The sequence below is a fragment of the Pteropus alecto genome, unplaced genomic scaffold (assembly GCF_000325575.1).
Source record: "Pteropus alecto unplaced genomic scaffold, ASM32557v1 scaffold50, whole genome shotgun sequence".
Taxonomy (NCBI): Eukaryota; Metazoa; Chordata; class Mammalia; order Chiroptera; family Pteropodidae; genus Pteropus; species Pteropus alecto.
The window spans coordinates 18,154,895-18,174,629 of record NW_006431918.1 but is presented as its reverse complement, the minus strand read 5'-3'; the positions used below and the strand labels follow the sequence as shown (position 1 = coordinate 18,174,629).

General features: G+C 31.7%; 1 protein-coding gene across 1 annotated transcript in view; it reads right to left on the bottom strand.

Annotated features, from left to right (window-relative positions):
- The window catches only part of LOC102878872 (probable ATP-dependent RNA helicase DDX60), a 69,279-nt gene that overhangs the window by 12,899 nt on the left and 36,645 nt on the right, over positions 1–19,735 (bottom strand). Inside the window, exons 19-29 of the mRNA XM_025042381.1 lie at positions 18,323–18,442; positions 17,742–17,837; positions 14,170–14,285; positions 13,368–13,507; positions 11,494–11,603; positions 11,290–11,394; positions 10,580–10,705; positions 7,108–7,235; positions 5,737–5,895; positions 4,277–4,421; positions 2,149–2,301 (exon numbers count right to left, since the gene is read on the bottom strand). Coding sequence (XP_024898149.1) covers positions 2,149–2,301; positions 4,277–4,421; positions 5,737–5,895; positions 7,108–7,235; positions 10,580–10,705; positions 11,290–11,394; positions 11,494–11,603; positions 13,368–13,507; positions 14,170–14,285; positions 17,742–17,837; positions 18,323–18,442 — 1,398 coding nt within the window. The remainder of the gene's footprint in view (positions 1–2,148; positions 2,302–4,276; positions 4,422–5,736; positions 5,896–7,107; positions 7,236–10,579; positions 10,706–11,289; positions 11,395–11,493; positions 11,604–13,367; positions 13,508–14,169; positions 14,286–17,741; positions 17,838–18,322; positions 18,443–19,735) is intronic.

The following is a 19,735-nucleotide window of genomic DNA, read 5'->3' as shown; positions in this document are numbered from 1 at the left end:
TCTGGCTTCCATTTTTGCTTTTGGGAAGTCAGATGTCGATCTGTTATAGTAATCTATTTTCTCAGAATGTTTTTAATGTGCTTTATTGTTAACATTGTTTGCTTACTAAACAATTAGTATATAGTAAAATATATAAAGTAAAAACTGGCATAACTACAAAGAGAAACAGAAATTTTTAAATTAAGAATGAGAGATTTTAACACTTTCTATTCTCAATAATTCTACTCTCAATTACTGATAGAAGATAAAAAAAAAAATTTACCAATAACACAGATTTAAATTAAGAAGCCTCACAGAACACTAAGCCAGTATCTACAGAACACATATTTTAATGCATGCACAGAAAATATTTCTAAACAAACTCTATTTTTATAACCCTTTTATATTTATAGTAATTTGCAAAGATAGTAGAGTTCTTATATTCTGCACTCGGTTTCCCCTGTTATTAACATCTTAAATTTGTACCATACATTTTTTACAATTAATTAAAAAACATTGATACATTATTATTAACTAACATTCATACTTTTTCCAGATTTCCTTAGTTTTTACCCGATATCCTTTTTTGGATCCACCTAGAATATCACATTGCATTTGGTAGACATGTCCCCTTTGGCTTTTCTTGGTTGTAATAGTTTCTCAGGCTTGTCTAAAAGAAATTGGGACTCTGGAGATATGACTCATTCAAAGACTGGGGCAAGAATTATACAAGATAAGAGAGCGTCTTACTTTGGCAGAAAGTAAGGAAATGCTGAATAACAGAAACAACACTCACAATGATGGGAGCATGCCAAATGGATACAGGAAGCAAGTGAAAGAGCTTCCAACGGCCAAAACTGGAACCATGCAACCAAGAAAATAAGTAGCATTGAATTAAAATCCAAAGCATAAAATAATATCCATGTGTTCATACTGATATGAAATAAGTGTTAAATACATAAATAAATGAGGTAGTAGAGGCACAGTTCCTATATAGAATTCTAAATAATTTATTTAGCTACTTCAACTATAAGGAGGTAAAGTATGACTCAACTAGCTACTACTTAAGTGTGGGCTGTACATAGTGACTTCTTTCTAAGGAGGACAGTAGGGAAAATGGGAATAATAGGTAAATTTATAGTGGAGTAGTCTAACAAATATGATCTCAGCAGGGTGCTCAAGTTAACATCAATAGCGATGCCATAGCCATAGTCTATAATTCTGATATATGATGAGAATAACATGTTATCTCTGTGGTCCTCCTTCAAGAAACACAAAGTGCCCATTTAATCATGAGAACAACATCAGAGAAATCTCAATTGAGTGATATTCTACAAATTATCCTCTTATTAAGATCTTCAAAATCATGGCAAATCTGAGAAACTGTCACAGCCAAGAGAGCCTAAAGAGATCTGAGAACAACAAAAATGTAATGTTGTATCCTTGGAACAGAAAAGGGACATTAGAGGAATAACTAAGGAAATCCGAATAAAAAAACGGACTTTAGTTAATAAAAATTTATCAATATTATGTTTGCTAATTATAACAAACATATCATACTAACATAAGATGTTAAATCATATGGCAATTTGGGTGCATGGTATATAGGATACTCTCTGCACTATATTCACAACTCCAGCTTCTAATCACAATAATCAAAATTTATCAAGGTAAAGTAGACAAATAGAGTCCTTCTGAAAAAATTTAGCAATATATTTCTAGAGCCTGAAAATTACTTTTGCTCTTTGAAATACTTTGTAGAATCAATTGATCCCATCAATAATCAGAAACGACAGTATATGTTCATAAACAAAAAATTTCAACATTAACATAATGTTTAAATAAACTATATATGCATATGTTATGATGAATTCATAAAATGTTTATTATGTAATGTTAATTAATACAGACTTAATTACATGCTATTAGGCAGAGTAGATATGATCCTAAATTGCAAGTGCATTATATATTAACTATGTAAAAACATATTTAAAAGAACAGAATATAAAATGCTAAAAGGTTAGCAGACTATCCCTCCAAGTAGTGAGATTATGAGGGAGTAGATAGAATGACTTCCCTACAAGCAGTCAGGGTACATTTCTTCCTCCTACTTAGTCCAAAGGAATGAAGGCGCTACTTTTAGGAAAATTATCCTCAAAGTTCACCAACCTTGACATGCTTCTGTCTGAAAAGCATCTCTACAACTTGTCTTTGTTTATATTCCATTGAACCGTGATGATATCCAATGCCCCGTTTTAACAGACTGTGCAGTTTGTAGCCTTGTCTTGTTCCTTTCAATCTGCGTAAGATCTTTGCTAAAGTCTGAAATACCCAAACAGTTTGCCGTATCAAATTAAAGCATTTATCCTTCAACTTAACAGTGATGTTATATGTTAAAAGATTATTTAGAAATCAACGCAGAGTTGGACAAAATTCTACAAAGAGTAGTTCTGTTTTAGGTCAGAACCCATAGCCTATTTAAACTATAAAATGCCTAATATGTGGTATTTAAGTAGAATATTTTCATCATACCTGACACTTGAAGCTTGATATCTGATCCTGGCAAATGCAACTGAATCTTACATGTGATGAACCTTTGTTCATTCATTTCTTCATCAGGAACATACACTTCATTTTCTTCCCCATACCCACTGAGTGGTTGAGGCCTAGCCTTGCTCCCAAAGTATTTAATCACTGGTTATAGCTCTAATGGACTGAACTAAGGTTCCAGCTCAGCCTGGGGCAGTGAGGAAACACTGAAGGGAAAGGACAAGAGAGGGATGAGGGACCAGAGTTCTCTGAGGCTGGTACCAAAGACCATCTCTGCCTAAATTCTGAGCTTAGTCTGATTTCCTGCCACCTCCATTTTGTTCTATGTTTGCTGTTATCTAAATCTAACTTAGTTTGTTTTTTTTTTTCATTATCACCTCCAGTCATATCTGACCAGTGTTGGTTGATTTCTCTCTCACTCTCTTTCTCTGTATCTTCCTGTTTATCTTTTCTGTGTTATCTTTGTGTCTGTCACTTTCCATTCTCTCTCATTTTCTCTCTCTTATTCTCTCTCTTATTCTCTCTCTCTCTCTCTCTCTCCCCTCTCGTTCTTTCTCTCTCTCCCTCTCCCCAATCCTTCCACTCCCCTTGTCTCCTTTTTCTCTCTTTGAAACTTCCTGTGTCTGTTTCTATACATTTCTTTGTCTATCTCTGTCAGTTATTATTATTGTTTCTTTCTCTCTTCTCTTTCTCTCTTTTCTCTCTCTCATTCTGCCTCTCTTTCTCCCCCTCTCCCATAACTTAAAGAAAGAAAAAAGCATAAACAAGTAATAACCACAGTTCTCTGACTACTACTGAATGGTTAGGTCAACCAACAACATTTAATAAGCACCCTTTGTTTAGGGTGTCTGTCCATGTTCTAGAATTAAGTTTTTGAATGAGAGTGGCATAAGGGAGAAGTATAAGACAATCATAACACCACAGTTTCTAGTCTGAAGAACTATGTACAAAGTAGGTAAAGAACAGAGGAGGAAGAATTTCCGAAGGCAAATATGAATTTGAGCTTCTTTTAGCAAGTCGTTGCTTAAGCCTGTAGCTCAGAAAAAGATTTTATATTTAATTTATATATTTCTGTTTATATAAAGAAATAGCTATAATTAACTTCAGTTAATAGGCAATTTCATAGAGGTATGTGTTATATACCTTGACATAAGTCTTGAAGCTGTTTTCAATAGCTATATAAAATCACACAAATCTTAATTTCTCCAACCTCTAACTTTAGTCTTTCATCTATTGTTTCAAGATTAATTTACATGAAGTGCATTGTTTATTTTATAACTTCTATATTACAGTACTGACATTACACACACTTTTATGTGCCAAATTGTGTACCTCCAAAAATTCTTATGTCAAAATCCTAACCCCCAGTACCTCAAGGTGTGACTATATTTGGAAATATGGTCTTTACAAAGTAATTCAGTTAAAATGAGGTCATTAGGGTAGACCCTAATCCAATATGACTAGTATCCTTATAAGAAGAGGAAAATTGGACACAGACATACCAAGGGAAGACAATATGAAGATACGAAAAGGAAGATGGCCCTCCACAGGCCAAGAAAAAAGACCTGGAACAGATTTTTCTCTCACAGCCCTCAGAAGAAACCCACCCTGACAACACCTTTATCTCAGACTTCTACTCTCCAGAACTGGGAGAAAATAAATTTCTGTTGCTTAAGCCGCTCATTCTGTGGTACTTTGTTACAGCAGATATACACACCTGAATGTATCCCTGTTTATTTTCTCTTACCTGATTATCTACAACTGTAGAATCAGTATAAGTACAGTCTGGAGAAAATTCATTATACTTCTTAAGGTTTTTTTTAATTTCTTTTATTTCAGCTGCCAATAAAATGATTCTTTGAATTCTAGCGCCTGAATCTGAATTTAAAAAACTGAATATAAAATATTAGGAAAATCAGTAAATATGTTGATTACAGCATGTTCTTCTATTTTTTTAAGTTGGAGGTAATGTATATAAATGCCAGGTAAAAAGAATGCCAGATACTTCAAACCCAAAACACAATGCCCCTATTAAAGAATATTCCTCAGACCTTAATTGCCTCAATTGTTTATCAGCTTACTATTTAAGTATATTTAAATATATGCATTTACATGTATTTAACAAAAAATATCAGAATTTTCTGCATTTCTCCTATCTTACGTCCAATAAAATCTTTATTTTCTATATCCAGTGGAATTATATTTTTGACATTAAATTTAATGGAAAAATTCAATTTTCCTAATAATTACATACAAACTCAAATTCTTTACAGTTAAAAAAGTATAAAAAAATTTTATCAGCCAGACTCTCATCTTTTTAACATACGTTGTAATTGATTTTTCTGTAAGTGACAAAATTAGCCTTGACATATGTTGGGATATTTCTCAATAAGTCATTACTTGGGTGCAATGACATATAGAGAAAGGATGACTAGCCTGCTCGGCCATTAGAACAGGCCTGTATCAGCTGTCCTACATGCAGTTTCACTCTTTTAAGACTCAAAACTATTCTATATGACCACCCCTGCCTCAGAAATATAACTGAAACAGAAGAGAAAAAATTACGGTTATTATTTATCTCAAGAGTAGATAAGGTCAAATGCTAGGAAAAATTCCTGAGTGAGGGTGAGACTTGTATAACTATTATCCAACAAAATTATATAACAAAATTCACATATCATGTTTCCCAGGTTAATTTATACATTAGAATGAAACAAAAATAGAGGCATTTCTTTACATTTTGTATGCTTTAAGACAATAAAGTCATAAAAATATTAAAATCATGTTTCTGGTGTTATATTAAAAGACAAATGTGTCAGTGCACTTGCTCCAACTAGCTGTTTGATATTTTAATGGCTTTTACAAGTGAGTATAAACATTATACAATCTATTTTAAGCAAATTTGCAAACTTGTAATTTCTAAAAACCAAATCTATAATTTGTACTTCTAATAAAAAGGAAAGACACTAATACAATGAAGAAAATTATTATAAACTTTTGTATAATTATTAAAATGCTCAAAAATTCTCTCCTGGATGTTCCCCCTGCCTTGCCAAAAGTGAAGTATAATTAACTTGATGTGTCATACAAAGAGAAAAAAAATCACATCATCACATTATAAAAACAAATTTGAATTATAAAAACAGCTGAACGCTCATACATTTCATTAAACATTTAAAATTCTACAACTAAAGTAAAAATACTCACGTAGAAATGTTTCTTTTTTGAGAACTTCTTGCTTTCCTCAGTTTCTTGGTCAAATTTTTCTTCTTTCTTTCAGAATTTGGATCATTGTGAGTAATTTGTTTACTTATCAGATTCGTAAGAAGTCGTGAAGCCAATATTTCCACTGAATGAATGTTGTATCTAAATTAAAAATATGAGAATTTTTAATAATTTCATGTTCATAGCAATCATGTATATCTCATATATATCTTATATACATCTCTTATGTATCATTCAGATATAGATAGATAGATAGATAGATAGATAGATAGATAGATAGATAATGTATATAGATATATCCTTGTCTAGGGTATCTACACTGAGACTCAGCCCCTCGGTAAAAGTGTCTTTAACCCTAGGCCATTGTTTTCTCTTCCCATTAAATTCTAAAGTACTTAATGTATCTATTACACATTTATTGAAAATGTATATTATGTTATACCCTTGAGGGACAGACTATGTTTTACAGTTAATAATTTAATGTTTTACTCTCTTATGTTTCCAGAGGTGACAAATATCTCCTCATACTCACTATTAATGTCTACAGAATGCCTTGAATACTAAAATGTTAAGTAACTTTATATACTGACTGGCTAAACTATTGAATCTGTTTCAAAGGCATATATAATCACTCTTCCAACAATGTCAATTCCTCAAGGACAGTCATGTCACAAATTGTTTCTGTGTCCTTGAGTCCTGGTCCAGCACCAAGGAGTGAAGTGAAATGACTGAATGTGAGCTCATTTCATCCATATAGATCTAATAAATATTTTCCAAAAGAAACGATTATTTTATACTTAAAACATTATTGTCATTATATGATGCTACTACTAAGCCCCTTCTAAACTTTTCTTATATTGCTCTGAAAGGAAAAATAGAAACAGGAAACCAGCAGACTGAAGAACTTTCCTTTTTAGTAAGGAGATTAAATATAATCACTTTTGCAAACAAGTACAGAGCAAATATTTAGTATGAGGTCATATGTGTATATGGTAAGCCTGTATGTATTAGTGTACAGGCTTTCTTTTGGCAAATGCACACTATATTTTACCCTTTTCTCTCTACTTTACTTTGATGATGTATCAGACTTTTCTAATAAGTGATAGGCCAGAGAATTCTGCTATACTAAACCATACAATTATATTTTGAAGTATAATTTATTAGGACGAGTGTTCCTTCCTCTCATCTTATACCTTCCCTGGTATTGTAAGTATGACTTCAACATAAATAGAGTTAAACTTCCTTAAAACTCTAATATGAATCAGAGATTATATGTATTCTTCCTCAATTATTCTTTCAAAAGTCTTCAAATTCATACAGTATTAATTATAATGCTAAGTTAATGTTACTTACGAAAAAAATATTGCAGGCAGCTTATCCATTTCTTTAAGTTTTTCCACAAAACAAGGAAACATTTTTTGACTTTCAATTTCTAGATTGTCAAAATTTTGAGGCTTAAGGTACTTTAGTAACTGATTCACCTGAATAAAATTATCATAAGTAAAAGATAGATCATAAAATATTTGTGATTATGAAGAAAAGATAATAAAACCAGCTGACATTTGAGACTGAAAATCAAATTGGTAAGACTGAGTGCATTTTCATGGAGTCAATTGGGAACTATATCTAAATCATGTACTAAATACTTTTAAATAACACAAAATCTGAGAAAACTTGAATGATATATTTCTATACTATTGTAATCATGTCTATGTAGTATCATGGCATAGTGTTTATGGAAGGGACAGAGATCGTCACAAATTAATGTTGGTTATTAGAATGAACACAGGGTATACAGTTAGTAGGACTTCAACATAAACAGAGTCAAAATTGCTCAAAATTCTACTAATACAAATTGGAGATTATATATTCTTCCAAATTCATCATCCATATCAATATTACGAGTGAAGGGTTGAAGAAGCTTAAAACAACAGGTTCTGGGTTGTCCTGGGAAAACCAAGAAATGTAAACAAATAAAATTATTTAAAAGCAGAATTCAGCTAATTCCCCAAGAGTTTAAGAACCCAGCCATGAGAGACACAACAAATCAATTATTAAACCAGAAAATCTACAAATGTTGGGGTTAGAGCAGTGAGTAGTTCAATATAAGCTCAAGGAGGAATAAGACACTGGAACTGTCCCAGTATTCCAAACGATGTACCATGTATCACATTTCCTTATCTTTTTTTGTTTATGTTTAATTACTCAATTTATACATAATAGATAAATGTATCATAAAAAATTTAACAAGCTCTGCTCCATCCTCTCATTTCTTCCATTCCATCAGTTGACTCACCCTGAAGTAGCACCTCTCAGAGAAAACTGCAATTAGTCTAAGGTAGAGGTTAATACATTCAACCTTCCCTGGCCTGGGTCTATGGCCTATGAGATGACCCCATCACCCCCAATTCCAGTCCTTGATATCTCTAGCTTCAGTAGAGAAAGCAAAATATTAAAGGAAATTGCTGTGGTCAAGCTCGCTCTGTCTTTAAATGAGAAGCGTTGCTTCTTTTATGATACTGTTGCCCAGTATTTTGAGAGATAAAAATAGATGGCTTTCATCCATTGACAGTCTATCCTACAGGTAAAACAGAGCAGACGGATAAGTAAATATATATGAAAAAAGCCAACACAACTTCTTGAAAATTTGGCAATACTTCAGAATGTATATTCCCCTTCAGGAATGTGAGAGAAATTCTCTAAAAACAAAAAGGGGAAAGCAATAGTTTTGCTTCTACAATGACTGAAGGAGTTCCTACTGAACTCTACTCTCCTGCAGGTAACAGCTGTCCCCTCTCAGAAAAACACAACAACAAAACGGTGACCTGAAGTCACTGAAAAGTGAAAAAAAGTAGACAGGTTCTGGAGAGTATATAGGGAAGGAGAACAGCAGGAGTGGAAACTAGTTTCGTGGCTTTTACCCTGGGGAAATGTAGAGAAGCCGAAATGTTGATAAACTCTCCCCCTGTTCCATCCTGCAATCTTTTTGTCTGAAGAGTCAGAAAATTGAGCTCAGAACAATAGTCACTAAGAAGTGAGGGGAGAATCCCAGAAAGGAGAAAGCTAAACAATTCATAAAATCTATGAATAAACTAAGCCCAATTTTGTCTAACTATTGACCCATATGTGTGCAAGGCAAACTTCATACAACCCAACAAAAGATGACAAAATAAAGATTTAGCTGACACTCAGAAGATAAAATTTGTAATTTGAATTTAAGTTAATTGACTCTTAAAATAAAAACACTCTTCAGAGGACTATAACATAATACAGAATCCCCATGACATAACATTCACTGTCCAAAAATAACAGAAGACAATTCTCCCAAATAACAACATATAAGGAACATTGAAATATGACCCCTTCTCAAGAGGAAAGAAAATTATCGCCAATAAACACAAAAGATTACGAAAATGTTGAGATTAGATGATAAGAATTTGGAAGCAGAACAATAACTCCAGAACAAGAAGTTCTAAAAAAATATGAATAAATAAATCCAGGGCCAAGAGAGCCAAAGGAGGAAGGGACATGGATAAGAAAATAAACTAGTAGGAAAAAATATAAAGGAAAATGAAACAAAAATTAAACCACGAGACATACAATAAAAGTTCTGCCTGAATATAATAAAACTAGACTTTCTAAAGATACAGCTTCCATGAACTTCAGGAAAAAAAAAAAAGAAACTATTATGGATGTCAACACAGAAAAACGATTGTTACTGACTCTGACACTAAAGTATGTCAATGAAGATTTGTTGATATCTGTTGACAGATATCAACAAATAGCAAAAATAGGCAAAGATTCTCAATTCTGTCTGCACATGAAAATTTCACAGAAATTTGTTATAAAGTTTTAGAGCCCCAGCCCCATGCAAAGCCAATCAAATCAGAATTTTTAATAAGCTTACCTTTTAATAAGCAGCTAGTATTGAAGACCTATATTTAATATAATAGCAATTCTTGGCATTAGGTAGTTTTTGAATATGCAGATCAGGTAGTCAGTGTGCAATTAAAATTTAAAAAGAAAAACATGGGCTCCTTTCCACATGGAATGAGAAGGAAGGAAGTAGAGATGATTTAAAAACCCTGCTTCCATTACCTGAGATCGTGCTAATCAAGAAGTGATCACATCTTAACTATGACTTAGGGCCTCAAGTGGTCAAGATTGTTTGATATTACATGTCAGTATAGGTAAATGAGTTGGTCCAAACTCCTTTCCTTCTGGTGAGCTAGCTCTGGGTAACCATGGACATGTGCCACTACTTGTGCATTGAAGTAGTACTGATTTTCAGGAAGTAAAGTATCAGAGGGATTTTTTTGATCATCACAAAAAAGAAAAGTCAAAGAACAGAACTTAAAGTAAGTGAGATGAATTAAGTAATATTATAATTTATCTTATCTATCCATTTGTTGGTAACAGAAACAAATTGGTCATTCAATTATCCAGATAAGTAAAGAGATAAAAGGTCTTTCTTAGAAAAATATTGGAGAAGAAAATCAAGGTAATAACCCAGTGGTATCAGAAATCAGAGAAGTTCTATCTTCAATGAAAAATAAGAGCCCAACTTCAGTTTTATTCTCTGAAATGCAGATTCAGAATAGACATAGTGGCATGTGTGCGTTGTCCAAGCTGGAACTCAAGTAATAATTCTTTGCATTTTTCCATATCTAGCTAACTAAATTTAAGGTACAACAGCAAAACATGCAATAGGGTATTCATCTTCAAATCGAGAGCTTTATGGGTGATTCTCTGAACCTAAATGAAGAAGTCAGATCCATTTCATATTAATCTTCGATTTTAGTAAATCCTAAATGGTTTTAACTACCTTGCTTGGGTCCAGCTGAATCCAACGAATTATCTCCTTTTTTAGTTCTTCCTCATATTTCTTGGCATCTGCCCTCGTGATTACTATTTTATTTTTGAAGCAGCTGAATTCTTCAGGTTCTAACTCCTAGAAAACGAAGAACCACAAATACCAAGGAAAATTAAATCATCATCCTTTTCTAAAGTTTTCCATATGCAAGACTATGAAGTAAATCTCCCAAGCAGTCAATACTCCTCCATATTCAGTTACAGAGTTAATTGCACGTAGGCTCGTAGGCTCTGTTCTCTATGTAATGGTTGCATATTACTGTTTTCATTAGAACCTACCAACACTAACTATTTTTAAATATTGCAATTAGCTTTAGAGGTAAAAGAAAAAATTTCAAAATTTTTTTTAAATACATGTTCTTACCATGGCAAGGCAGTATTCTAAGCACTTTACAAATAACAATTCAGTTTATCTTCATAATAACCCAACGAAGTAGATATTATTTTCTGGCAGGGAAAAAAATATGAATATCTATAGAAAAATTCACTAATTTGCCCAATTCTGAAGTACTGCAGCTCTGGATTTTAAATTCTTAACAATAAAATATGCGACCTTTACCTATACCAAAATAAATATCATTCATGGATCTGCTTATTACTGATGGACTGCCATAGCCAAAGAACTATGGATATCAGCCATAGGATGTATATATACATACACACCTGCATTCTTGTCCATTCTGGCCAAACGTGTACCATAGCATCATAAAGCAATATGCTTTCCCGTGGAGAAAATCCAAGGTCTAAAGGAATTCCATATTTCTTTATCTAAAAACCATAAAAAAATTATTAATTTTACATCCCATATACAGATAGATGTTTAGCAATCTGGACACATATTCATTTTCCAAAGTGGTTTATGCTTACATGGTTGACGGTGAGTGCAGCACATGGGTGATAGTGTTCAATGATAAAGTCGTTATCCTTTAGGGAACACACATACTTCTCTAGATCATTGTATCGCTCTTTGTACCATACTGTAAATATAGGATTGAAATAATCATTCAAATCTATTTGCTTTCAAAACAATGACCTAATTATAATTTTACAAATATACGCAGGCCTAGGAAGAGCTATGCATGAGCCCATTGCAAATAAAACTCTAGAGACACTGCTGTGCATTGGGAAGAACCTTGAAAGAGGGCTCCATGTACCTGTATCACACATCTGTGCTTTAGTTTTCCTCCTGGTCTTAATCCGCAGTTATGTTCTATCACCATCATTCAGTTTCTAGTGTTTAATTATGATTTTCTAATTTATTTCTCTATTTATTCTTGTAAAGCATGTCTTTGTGTGATGGGGCATGAGACAAATAGATATATAGACAGACAATTATTTAATCAGGAACATTAAGGATTACTATTATTATTATTATTATATTATCTCTCTATCTTTAAGAATAGTATTACCAGGTCAAAGAAAGAATATGTGTCTTTTGGGTTTCGTTCATTTTTTTAAATTGAAACTGATATTCCAAATATCTCTATTAATATTACACTTGGCTTTATTTTTTTCTTAGCACTTACCACTACCTAACATGCTATTTATTTTATTTTTATTTTATTTACTATTCATCTTGTTTAATCTTTATGTCTATGTTAAAATTTAAGCTCCAGAAAAGCAAAGTTTGTTTCCTATTGTAATTCTGGGGACGATAGTAGGGCCTGGTATATATTAGGAACCTTAATATTTCTTAAGTGAAAGCATGAGTGTCATACATGGGGATCTGCAGCTTTCAGTTGGAAAGTAGCCAGAAAAATATGATTTTATACTACTTTATGGAATTCTCATGAAAACAGTTCAAGTATATAAGGTATAGCAACATTCATTAATTCAGTAGTAAAATATTTAGAGTATATATAAACTATAAGACACCATAATATGGATTAAAAGCAAATATACATATATGTTTTATGTATGTAATACATTATATTATCTGTTTACTTAAATCTACATATATGTTTAAAATGTCTAGTGTTTTCCGAGGGAAATAAGGGATGTGAAGAACAGCTATAGTGCAGTAGGAAATGTCATAACGTAGGACGTACTGTGAGACTTAAACTGAAAGAATCAAGGTAGCATTTGAGCAGTGCCTCTAGGCGATGCCTCTTAAAGAATGAATAGAAAGAATTCAGTCAAGTGTAGATGAAAAGTCATCCCAGTAAAAGGACATAAAAAGCAAAGGCAAGTTTTGAGGAACAATAAATAATCCAAACATCAAAAAAATTCATGAAAAAAAAGACTACTGTGATATGAAACAAGAGCGATAGCAAAGAACTAGACTACAAGTGAAAAAGGATATCTTGAAGCAATGGTTTTCAGCAAACCAAAACTGAACTGCCCTCTAGAAATGTTTTTGCCTTTAATATGGAGTGAAACATTTATTCTTGCTACAATTCCATTCTTAATCACACTAAATTATGCAGGGATTCACATTATTTCAAAATAGATTATCTTTGGAAAGAGCTTGATCTTCAAGTTTAATAGATCCACCATTTGTTAGCTCCGTGGGCTTCAGCATATCACTTACTCTCCTAAAGCTGTTTCTTACTTATTTAGTTTCCTCTGCATATTAAAACAAAACTGATTTCCCTTCAGAGCTGTGGTAAGAACCAAACTGTTTTACATTTATGTTACAAACGAGCAGCATGATCTAAACAATTTTGCCCTTTTATGTTACAAACAAGTAGCATGATCAAAACAATTTTGAGCACCCTTCTCCTAGGTTAAGATAGTCATACCCAGTCTAACTCTGTATGATGGCTTTTCTATTCTTTTTCTTTGTTGTTTCTTTGAAACTTTCAAGGCATTTTGTGATGGATCAGAATTTTCCATTGTGCTCTCAACATGTTGCCAGTATCTTTTAATTAACACCAACCATCTAGTTATTTAAAAAAAGAAAGGAATTATTGTCATAGAAGAATAAATCTATAATATCATTAGTTTTCTAAGAAAAATCATTAAAAATTGATTCTAACAGAATAAAAATCCTCCCTAAACTTTGAACATATTAAAGCTATACTTACAGTCACATAGTTTAATCAGTTGTTAGTTTTACAGTCACCGAGAACTGATAATTTGAGGTTTCTTGTGACATTTATTGACCCAGTAAAACAGTTATATCCATTTCTGCTATATGCGTTGACTCATATTGAAAACATTTTGGTGTTCTGCATAGGTAAGTAGTGTGCATAGTATATTGGAAGGATAGTTCTAAACTGCTTATGCTGTCCTCTGAGATCTAAATATCAAACTATAAACAGAAAAATCACACACACAAGAGTGGTTCTTGATTGAAGAACCAGAAAAACATATAAATTACATCTAGACAAAGGATGAGAGTAAATATTTTCTAGTTAAATATAATAAAATTTGAAGAAAATAAGTCTTACTTGAAGAGACTTTTTGTTTTGTTTTAGAAATCATTTTAAAGAATCTATGGCTGAATTGTTTATTTTTGTTATTATTATTATCATCATCATCATCATCATCATCCTCATCATCACTAATAACAATGATAACAAATGCAAAACTCAGGCTTACTCAGTCAGATGTTCAGGATTACTGATAGTAGCAGAAAGTGCCAGAAAAGGACACCGAATCATCACAAGAAGATGTTCCCAAACTTCTGCTCCAATTTCTCCCCCAAGACAGTGAACCTGACAATGTGGTTAGACTCAGTATAAAGTCAGTTACAATTTTTTCTCAACATGTTAATAGATTATGCTACCAGAATTTGCTATTCCCGTCTTTCTCCACATTCAGTAATGTTCATTCACCCACTTACAACATTGAGAACCATATGATTTCACTCATATGTGAGATATAAAACTGAAAGCAACAAATAAAACAAACCAACAAAAACTCATAGGCAGACAACAGTCTAGTGGTTACCAGAGGGAAAGGGGACCACATATACGGTGCCAAAAAGAAATTTAACTTTGAGTGGCGAACACACAAAGCAATATACATATAATGTATTATTGAATTGTACGCTTGAAACCTATATAATTTTATTAACCAATGTTACCTCAATAAATTTAATAAAAAATAAATTTTAAAAAAAAGTGGTCAAAGAATCTCAACATGATTTTGAGAAGAATTAAAGTGGGTTTGAGAATAACACATCAAAAGATGACTTGCTCTATAAGGCATGACAATAGCTGAACTGTGAAAAAGATTATTACATTCGATGATAATAATACTCACAAACAACAACAAGTTGAACAAAAGGACACATTTTTAAAGTCTTGTTTACAAATGAAATATTGGCTAAATTATAGTGATTGTCACAAAAAAGATAAGATGAAAAAAATTTCTATAAAATAAAGCATTTACTCATGTGTCACTAATTTTCCCACTGAAATACAGATAAAAACATTTGTGAAATAAATTAATTTGAAATGAGTAAACTTCTTTAGGCTTCAGTCTACAAATATACATAGAGCATTTATTCTACACTAGTTAGAAATCTAGAGAAAACCTAGTCCCCTGAATGTAATTGGGGTCAAGATGAGTGCAGTGATTATTAGCTCATTCATTATTAGTTTACCACAATAATATGGACAATTAATAATAATATACAAAAGCCAGAACAACTTTAAAAGACTTGACTTTAAATAATTTCTGTAAAACTCTCAGCTAATAATAAACTTTTTCTTAGTCAAATTAGGTCCTTTTGTATTTTATACCCTATATTTTATAGAATGAGAAAAAAGAAATAACAACTCAATTTCAAAATCTCATGTTTATACTTTATTTCTGATTTTTACTGAAGCATTTATCCTTTATAAGTCACTGTGAAGCGGGCGTTGTGGAGAGGTAGAGTAGTTTTCAAAAAGCGTTTAGTCAAAATAGTAAGAAAAAAGGGAAAGGAAAACATGTAGAGGACATCGGAAATATATTGATAACAAGGTCATTTTAATAAAGTATGTGTGGTTTGAAGTGCCATAGAATGATAAATAAAAGATGAATGTGGAGTTTATGATGATGGAGTGAGACTCGGTAAGAAGCACTGTTTTTAGTATTTTAACCATAGATGAAAACATTTAAAATCAACATTTTGCAGTTTTTTACTTCATTGTTATGTTTGAGGACATTTAATCTCATCTTTTTACATGTACAGATGGTTCTGTATGTCTGGGCTGCATTAAAAACAGAAAAGTAATAGTACTAAAAAACATTAAAAGCACAGAAAAGTGGGCTTACCTGCATTCTAATCTTGGCTCTGCCGCTTAACGTGGGGTGAATTGGGGAAAGGTAATCTCTTTGCCTTAACTCAGTAGTCATAATAATAGTAACGACTTTATTAGGTTTTCTGAAGAGTAAATGGCTTTAGAAGTGGGAATCATTTAGAATAAATATCCACAGTACACATTAAAATAATATTAGCTATTAGAATTTTATGTGTAACACCACACATGTAATGTAATTATTTATGCCTAAGTCAATCCTTGCATTTTTTAACGTTTGTTTTATTGTGAAATATAACAGCCAATAAATTGTATAAAAATAGACTTTGATATTAAGAATCCGTTACTCAAATTAATCAAGTAAAGCAAACATCCTCACAAATCAAGACAAACAGTTCCATTACCTCAAGTCCATATTATAACCACCTCCTTTGACAGTTACTATGTCGCTTTTTAAAAAAAATTATGACTTGGTTTTCATTATATTTCTCTCTATATATATATCTATATATGTAGTTTTATATGTATCTATGTATAGTTATATAACTATCATTTATATATGTCAATATATATATAACTATATATGTTGATAACTATAAATATATATATATACACACACACATACACATACATACATATATGTGTGTTCAGAAACAATATAAATTGATTTTGCTGGTTTGGTAATGTTTTATAATTTGCATTACATAACATGCGTTCTTTTGTGTCTAGCTTCCTTTGATCAATATTATGATTTTATAATTATTCTGTTATATTCATTTTCATTGTTCTATGTATTCTATTGTATTGACTATTCCATTCTTTTGTTTATTATTTCCACTCTAATGGACATTAGAATGCTGCTCTGAACATTTTGTACAGGTCTCCTGGTCCACATATGTGAGAGTTCTTAAATTGTCTTATATTTGAAGATCTTAAATCTTGTTTTTCTAGTACTAGGGTATATAACTACAATTCCTTGTTCATGAAGTATGATCCTTTTAATTAATTTTTGTCAAAACAATTTTCATAGTTGCACCGACAAACAGTGTATGAGCTTCCCACTGCTCCGCTTCCTCAGCAACACTGGAAACTGTCAGATTCTAATTTTTACAAACCAAAAATAAAGTTTTTTAAAATTATATTTGGAAATTAAGATATGTATTTCTAATTAACTCCAAACCAAAAACAAAATAATGATTGCATTAAAAGACATTTTAAACTGAATGATAAAAAACGAAGTGTTTAAGTGTTGCTAAAGAAGTATTTTAAGATTAATGTATAACCTTCAATGCATTATTAGAAAAGAATATGTACATGTATCAGAAAAAAACTTAAAATTAATGTTCAAATTACACGTCATCTTCCTAAATTTGAAGACTGCCTATTTTATTTGTTTATTTTAGCCTGCTTGTTTTGTTTGCTTATTTATAGCCTCCTTTTTATTTCTTTCCTAGTATTATTTATCAAACTAATGCTAGCAAGAAGTATGAGATTTTTTTAACTAGCAATATAGAAAATATGACTAATTTTAGTCATGAATGCACTCAGTAATAGGTAAATATATATCTATACATATATATATATATATATGTAAAGAAGGAAATACCTCTTAAAAAATAGTTCAGTGGGATAAAAGTCATGGAGTTAAAGAAAAATTTCTATTGCTAATTAGTCACGGGTGTCTCCAACGATTTCTGGGATTCTTTTTCTCTGCTACTATCACTTTTAATCTAGAATTTGTTTCCATTTTCCCATTCCAACTCCTTCCAGATCTGTTTTTTACCACAAGCACATACCTCTTTAATAAACTGAATATTTTAATAACTATCCATATGATCACCACTTTTACTAAAATACATAAATTATGTATTTTATATATAGAAAACTATTTAGTTGGGATATTAGTAATGAAAGGTTGCGTACCTCATCAAATATGACATATCTCATCCTTTTCACCCACTGTTGTCTATGAGGTGATAGCAAGAGTATTTCCAAACACTGAGGTACTGTCACCAATATCTGTTTTTTTAAAAAAATAGGTAACCATTGACTTTTTTTAAAGATCAAGCTTTAACTTTTAAACTTCAATAAAATATTTTAGATAACAGTATATTTATATTGGCTTTAAAAACCATCTCATTTGTGGAAAGGTAAAATGAATTTGTATAACAGATGTATGTTGCTGTTGACGCATTCAATAATGTTAAGCTTATTTCATTAATAACTATTCTCTCACATATTAGGAATATAAATCATCACAATTTGAAACCATCACCATTGAAGAAAGTTGTAAATTTCAGAAAAGAAATGCATATTCTAATTTGTATAGAAAATTATTTGAAAATTAACCAAATTACAAATAAGAAAAATAATATGCTCAAATATAAATATATTCATCAATGTAATTGTGAAGTTAATTTATCTTCACATTAAAACCTTGAAGTGGCTACCAAAGTGTCGTAACATACATTGTTACTTATTATGTGTTCATGTCTGTGACATACCTGACAATTCAAGGTGTCATGACGGTAATCTCTTGTAAAAACTCCACACACCACTAATCCTTTTGGCAATGTTTTGGTAAATAAACTGTAGACAGTTCCTACCACTTGATTAACAAGAGCCTTAAATCATAAAAGACATAATCTGCTATTTAGTAAATACTAACAACACAAAAAATTGTTTAAAGTAAACCAATGTCTAAAACAAACTTACACACAAAAAATTTCAGTACCAATTTTGTATTTCTTTCTTAATAAAAGAATTACTAGTACCCAATGCTTCCCAATGGTTACATTTTAAAGTTTCCTTAATGTACAATATGGCATACTGTTTATTAATGTGATAGCTAGAAATAATAAACAATAATCTATAACACATAAATGTGATATATATTTGTACAGGTGAAATCAGATGACGATTTTTTAATTTAAAAATCTAATTGGCTCTCCAATGATCAGCACAATACTTCACTAAGCATTAGTTTTCTCATCTGGAAAATGAGAGGACTAGGTTGTATTATAGAGATGATCCCTCCCAAAACTAGCATTCTGAGTTTCCTCTCAGTACATCTTTAAGGTCTGCAATTAAGTATTCTCTTAAGAAAGGAGAGAGAGGAATACCCCAAATCCCTTCTAAATGAAGAGAAAAATTCTGATTTAGCTAAGAACAGCTCAACTTTGTTTTAGACACATTGCTCTAGAGGAAGAAGCCTATAGCACTTGCAATAATCAGGGGTTATTCCACAAAGCATTTATCCAACCAAGGAGAAGGTAAAACTGAGAATAGCTGCCTTTTCCTCTCCCTTTCTTTCTCTCATGAACTTGCCTATAATCTCTTAACCCTGGCACAAATATCAAATGGTTTCTTTTAGCAAAATTCCCATAAGTGTCAAATCCTTATTTTTAATAAGTATTGGTCCTAAGGAGGTTTAAGCAATAAAATGAATAAAAAATAAGGGTGAATAGTACCACTTATTGATCATTGTTTACACCCAGACAATACTATTAGATACTTTACATATATCATTTCACTTAATGCTTAGAATAAAAGTACAGCAGTTCCCTCTTATCTGTAAGGCATATATTCTATGATTCCCAGTGGATGCCTGAAACCTTAGATAGTAGGAATCCTTATATATATAGTACACTGGACACAGGGATGATTCACATACCAGGAGGGACAGAATGGGATAATGCAAGATTTTATCATGCTACTCAGAATGGTACACAATTGAAACCTTATGAATTGTTCATGTCTAGAATTTTCCATTTAATATTTTTGGACCGCAGGTGACCATGAGTAACGAAAACTATGGAAAGCAAAACCATGGATAAGGGAGACTACTCTGTAATGTAAGCATCATTATTCTCTTTTTACAGGTAGAGAAACTAAGGTAAAAAAACTAGCTCGAGGCC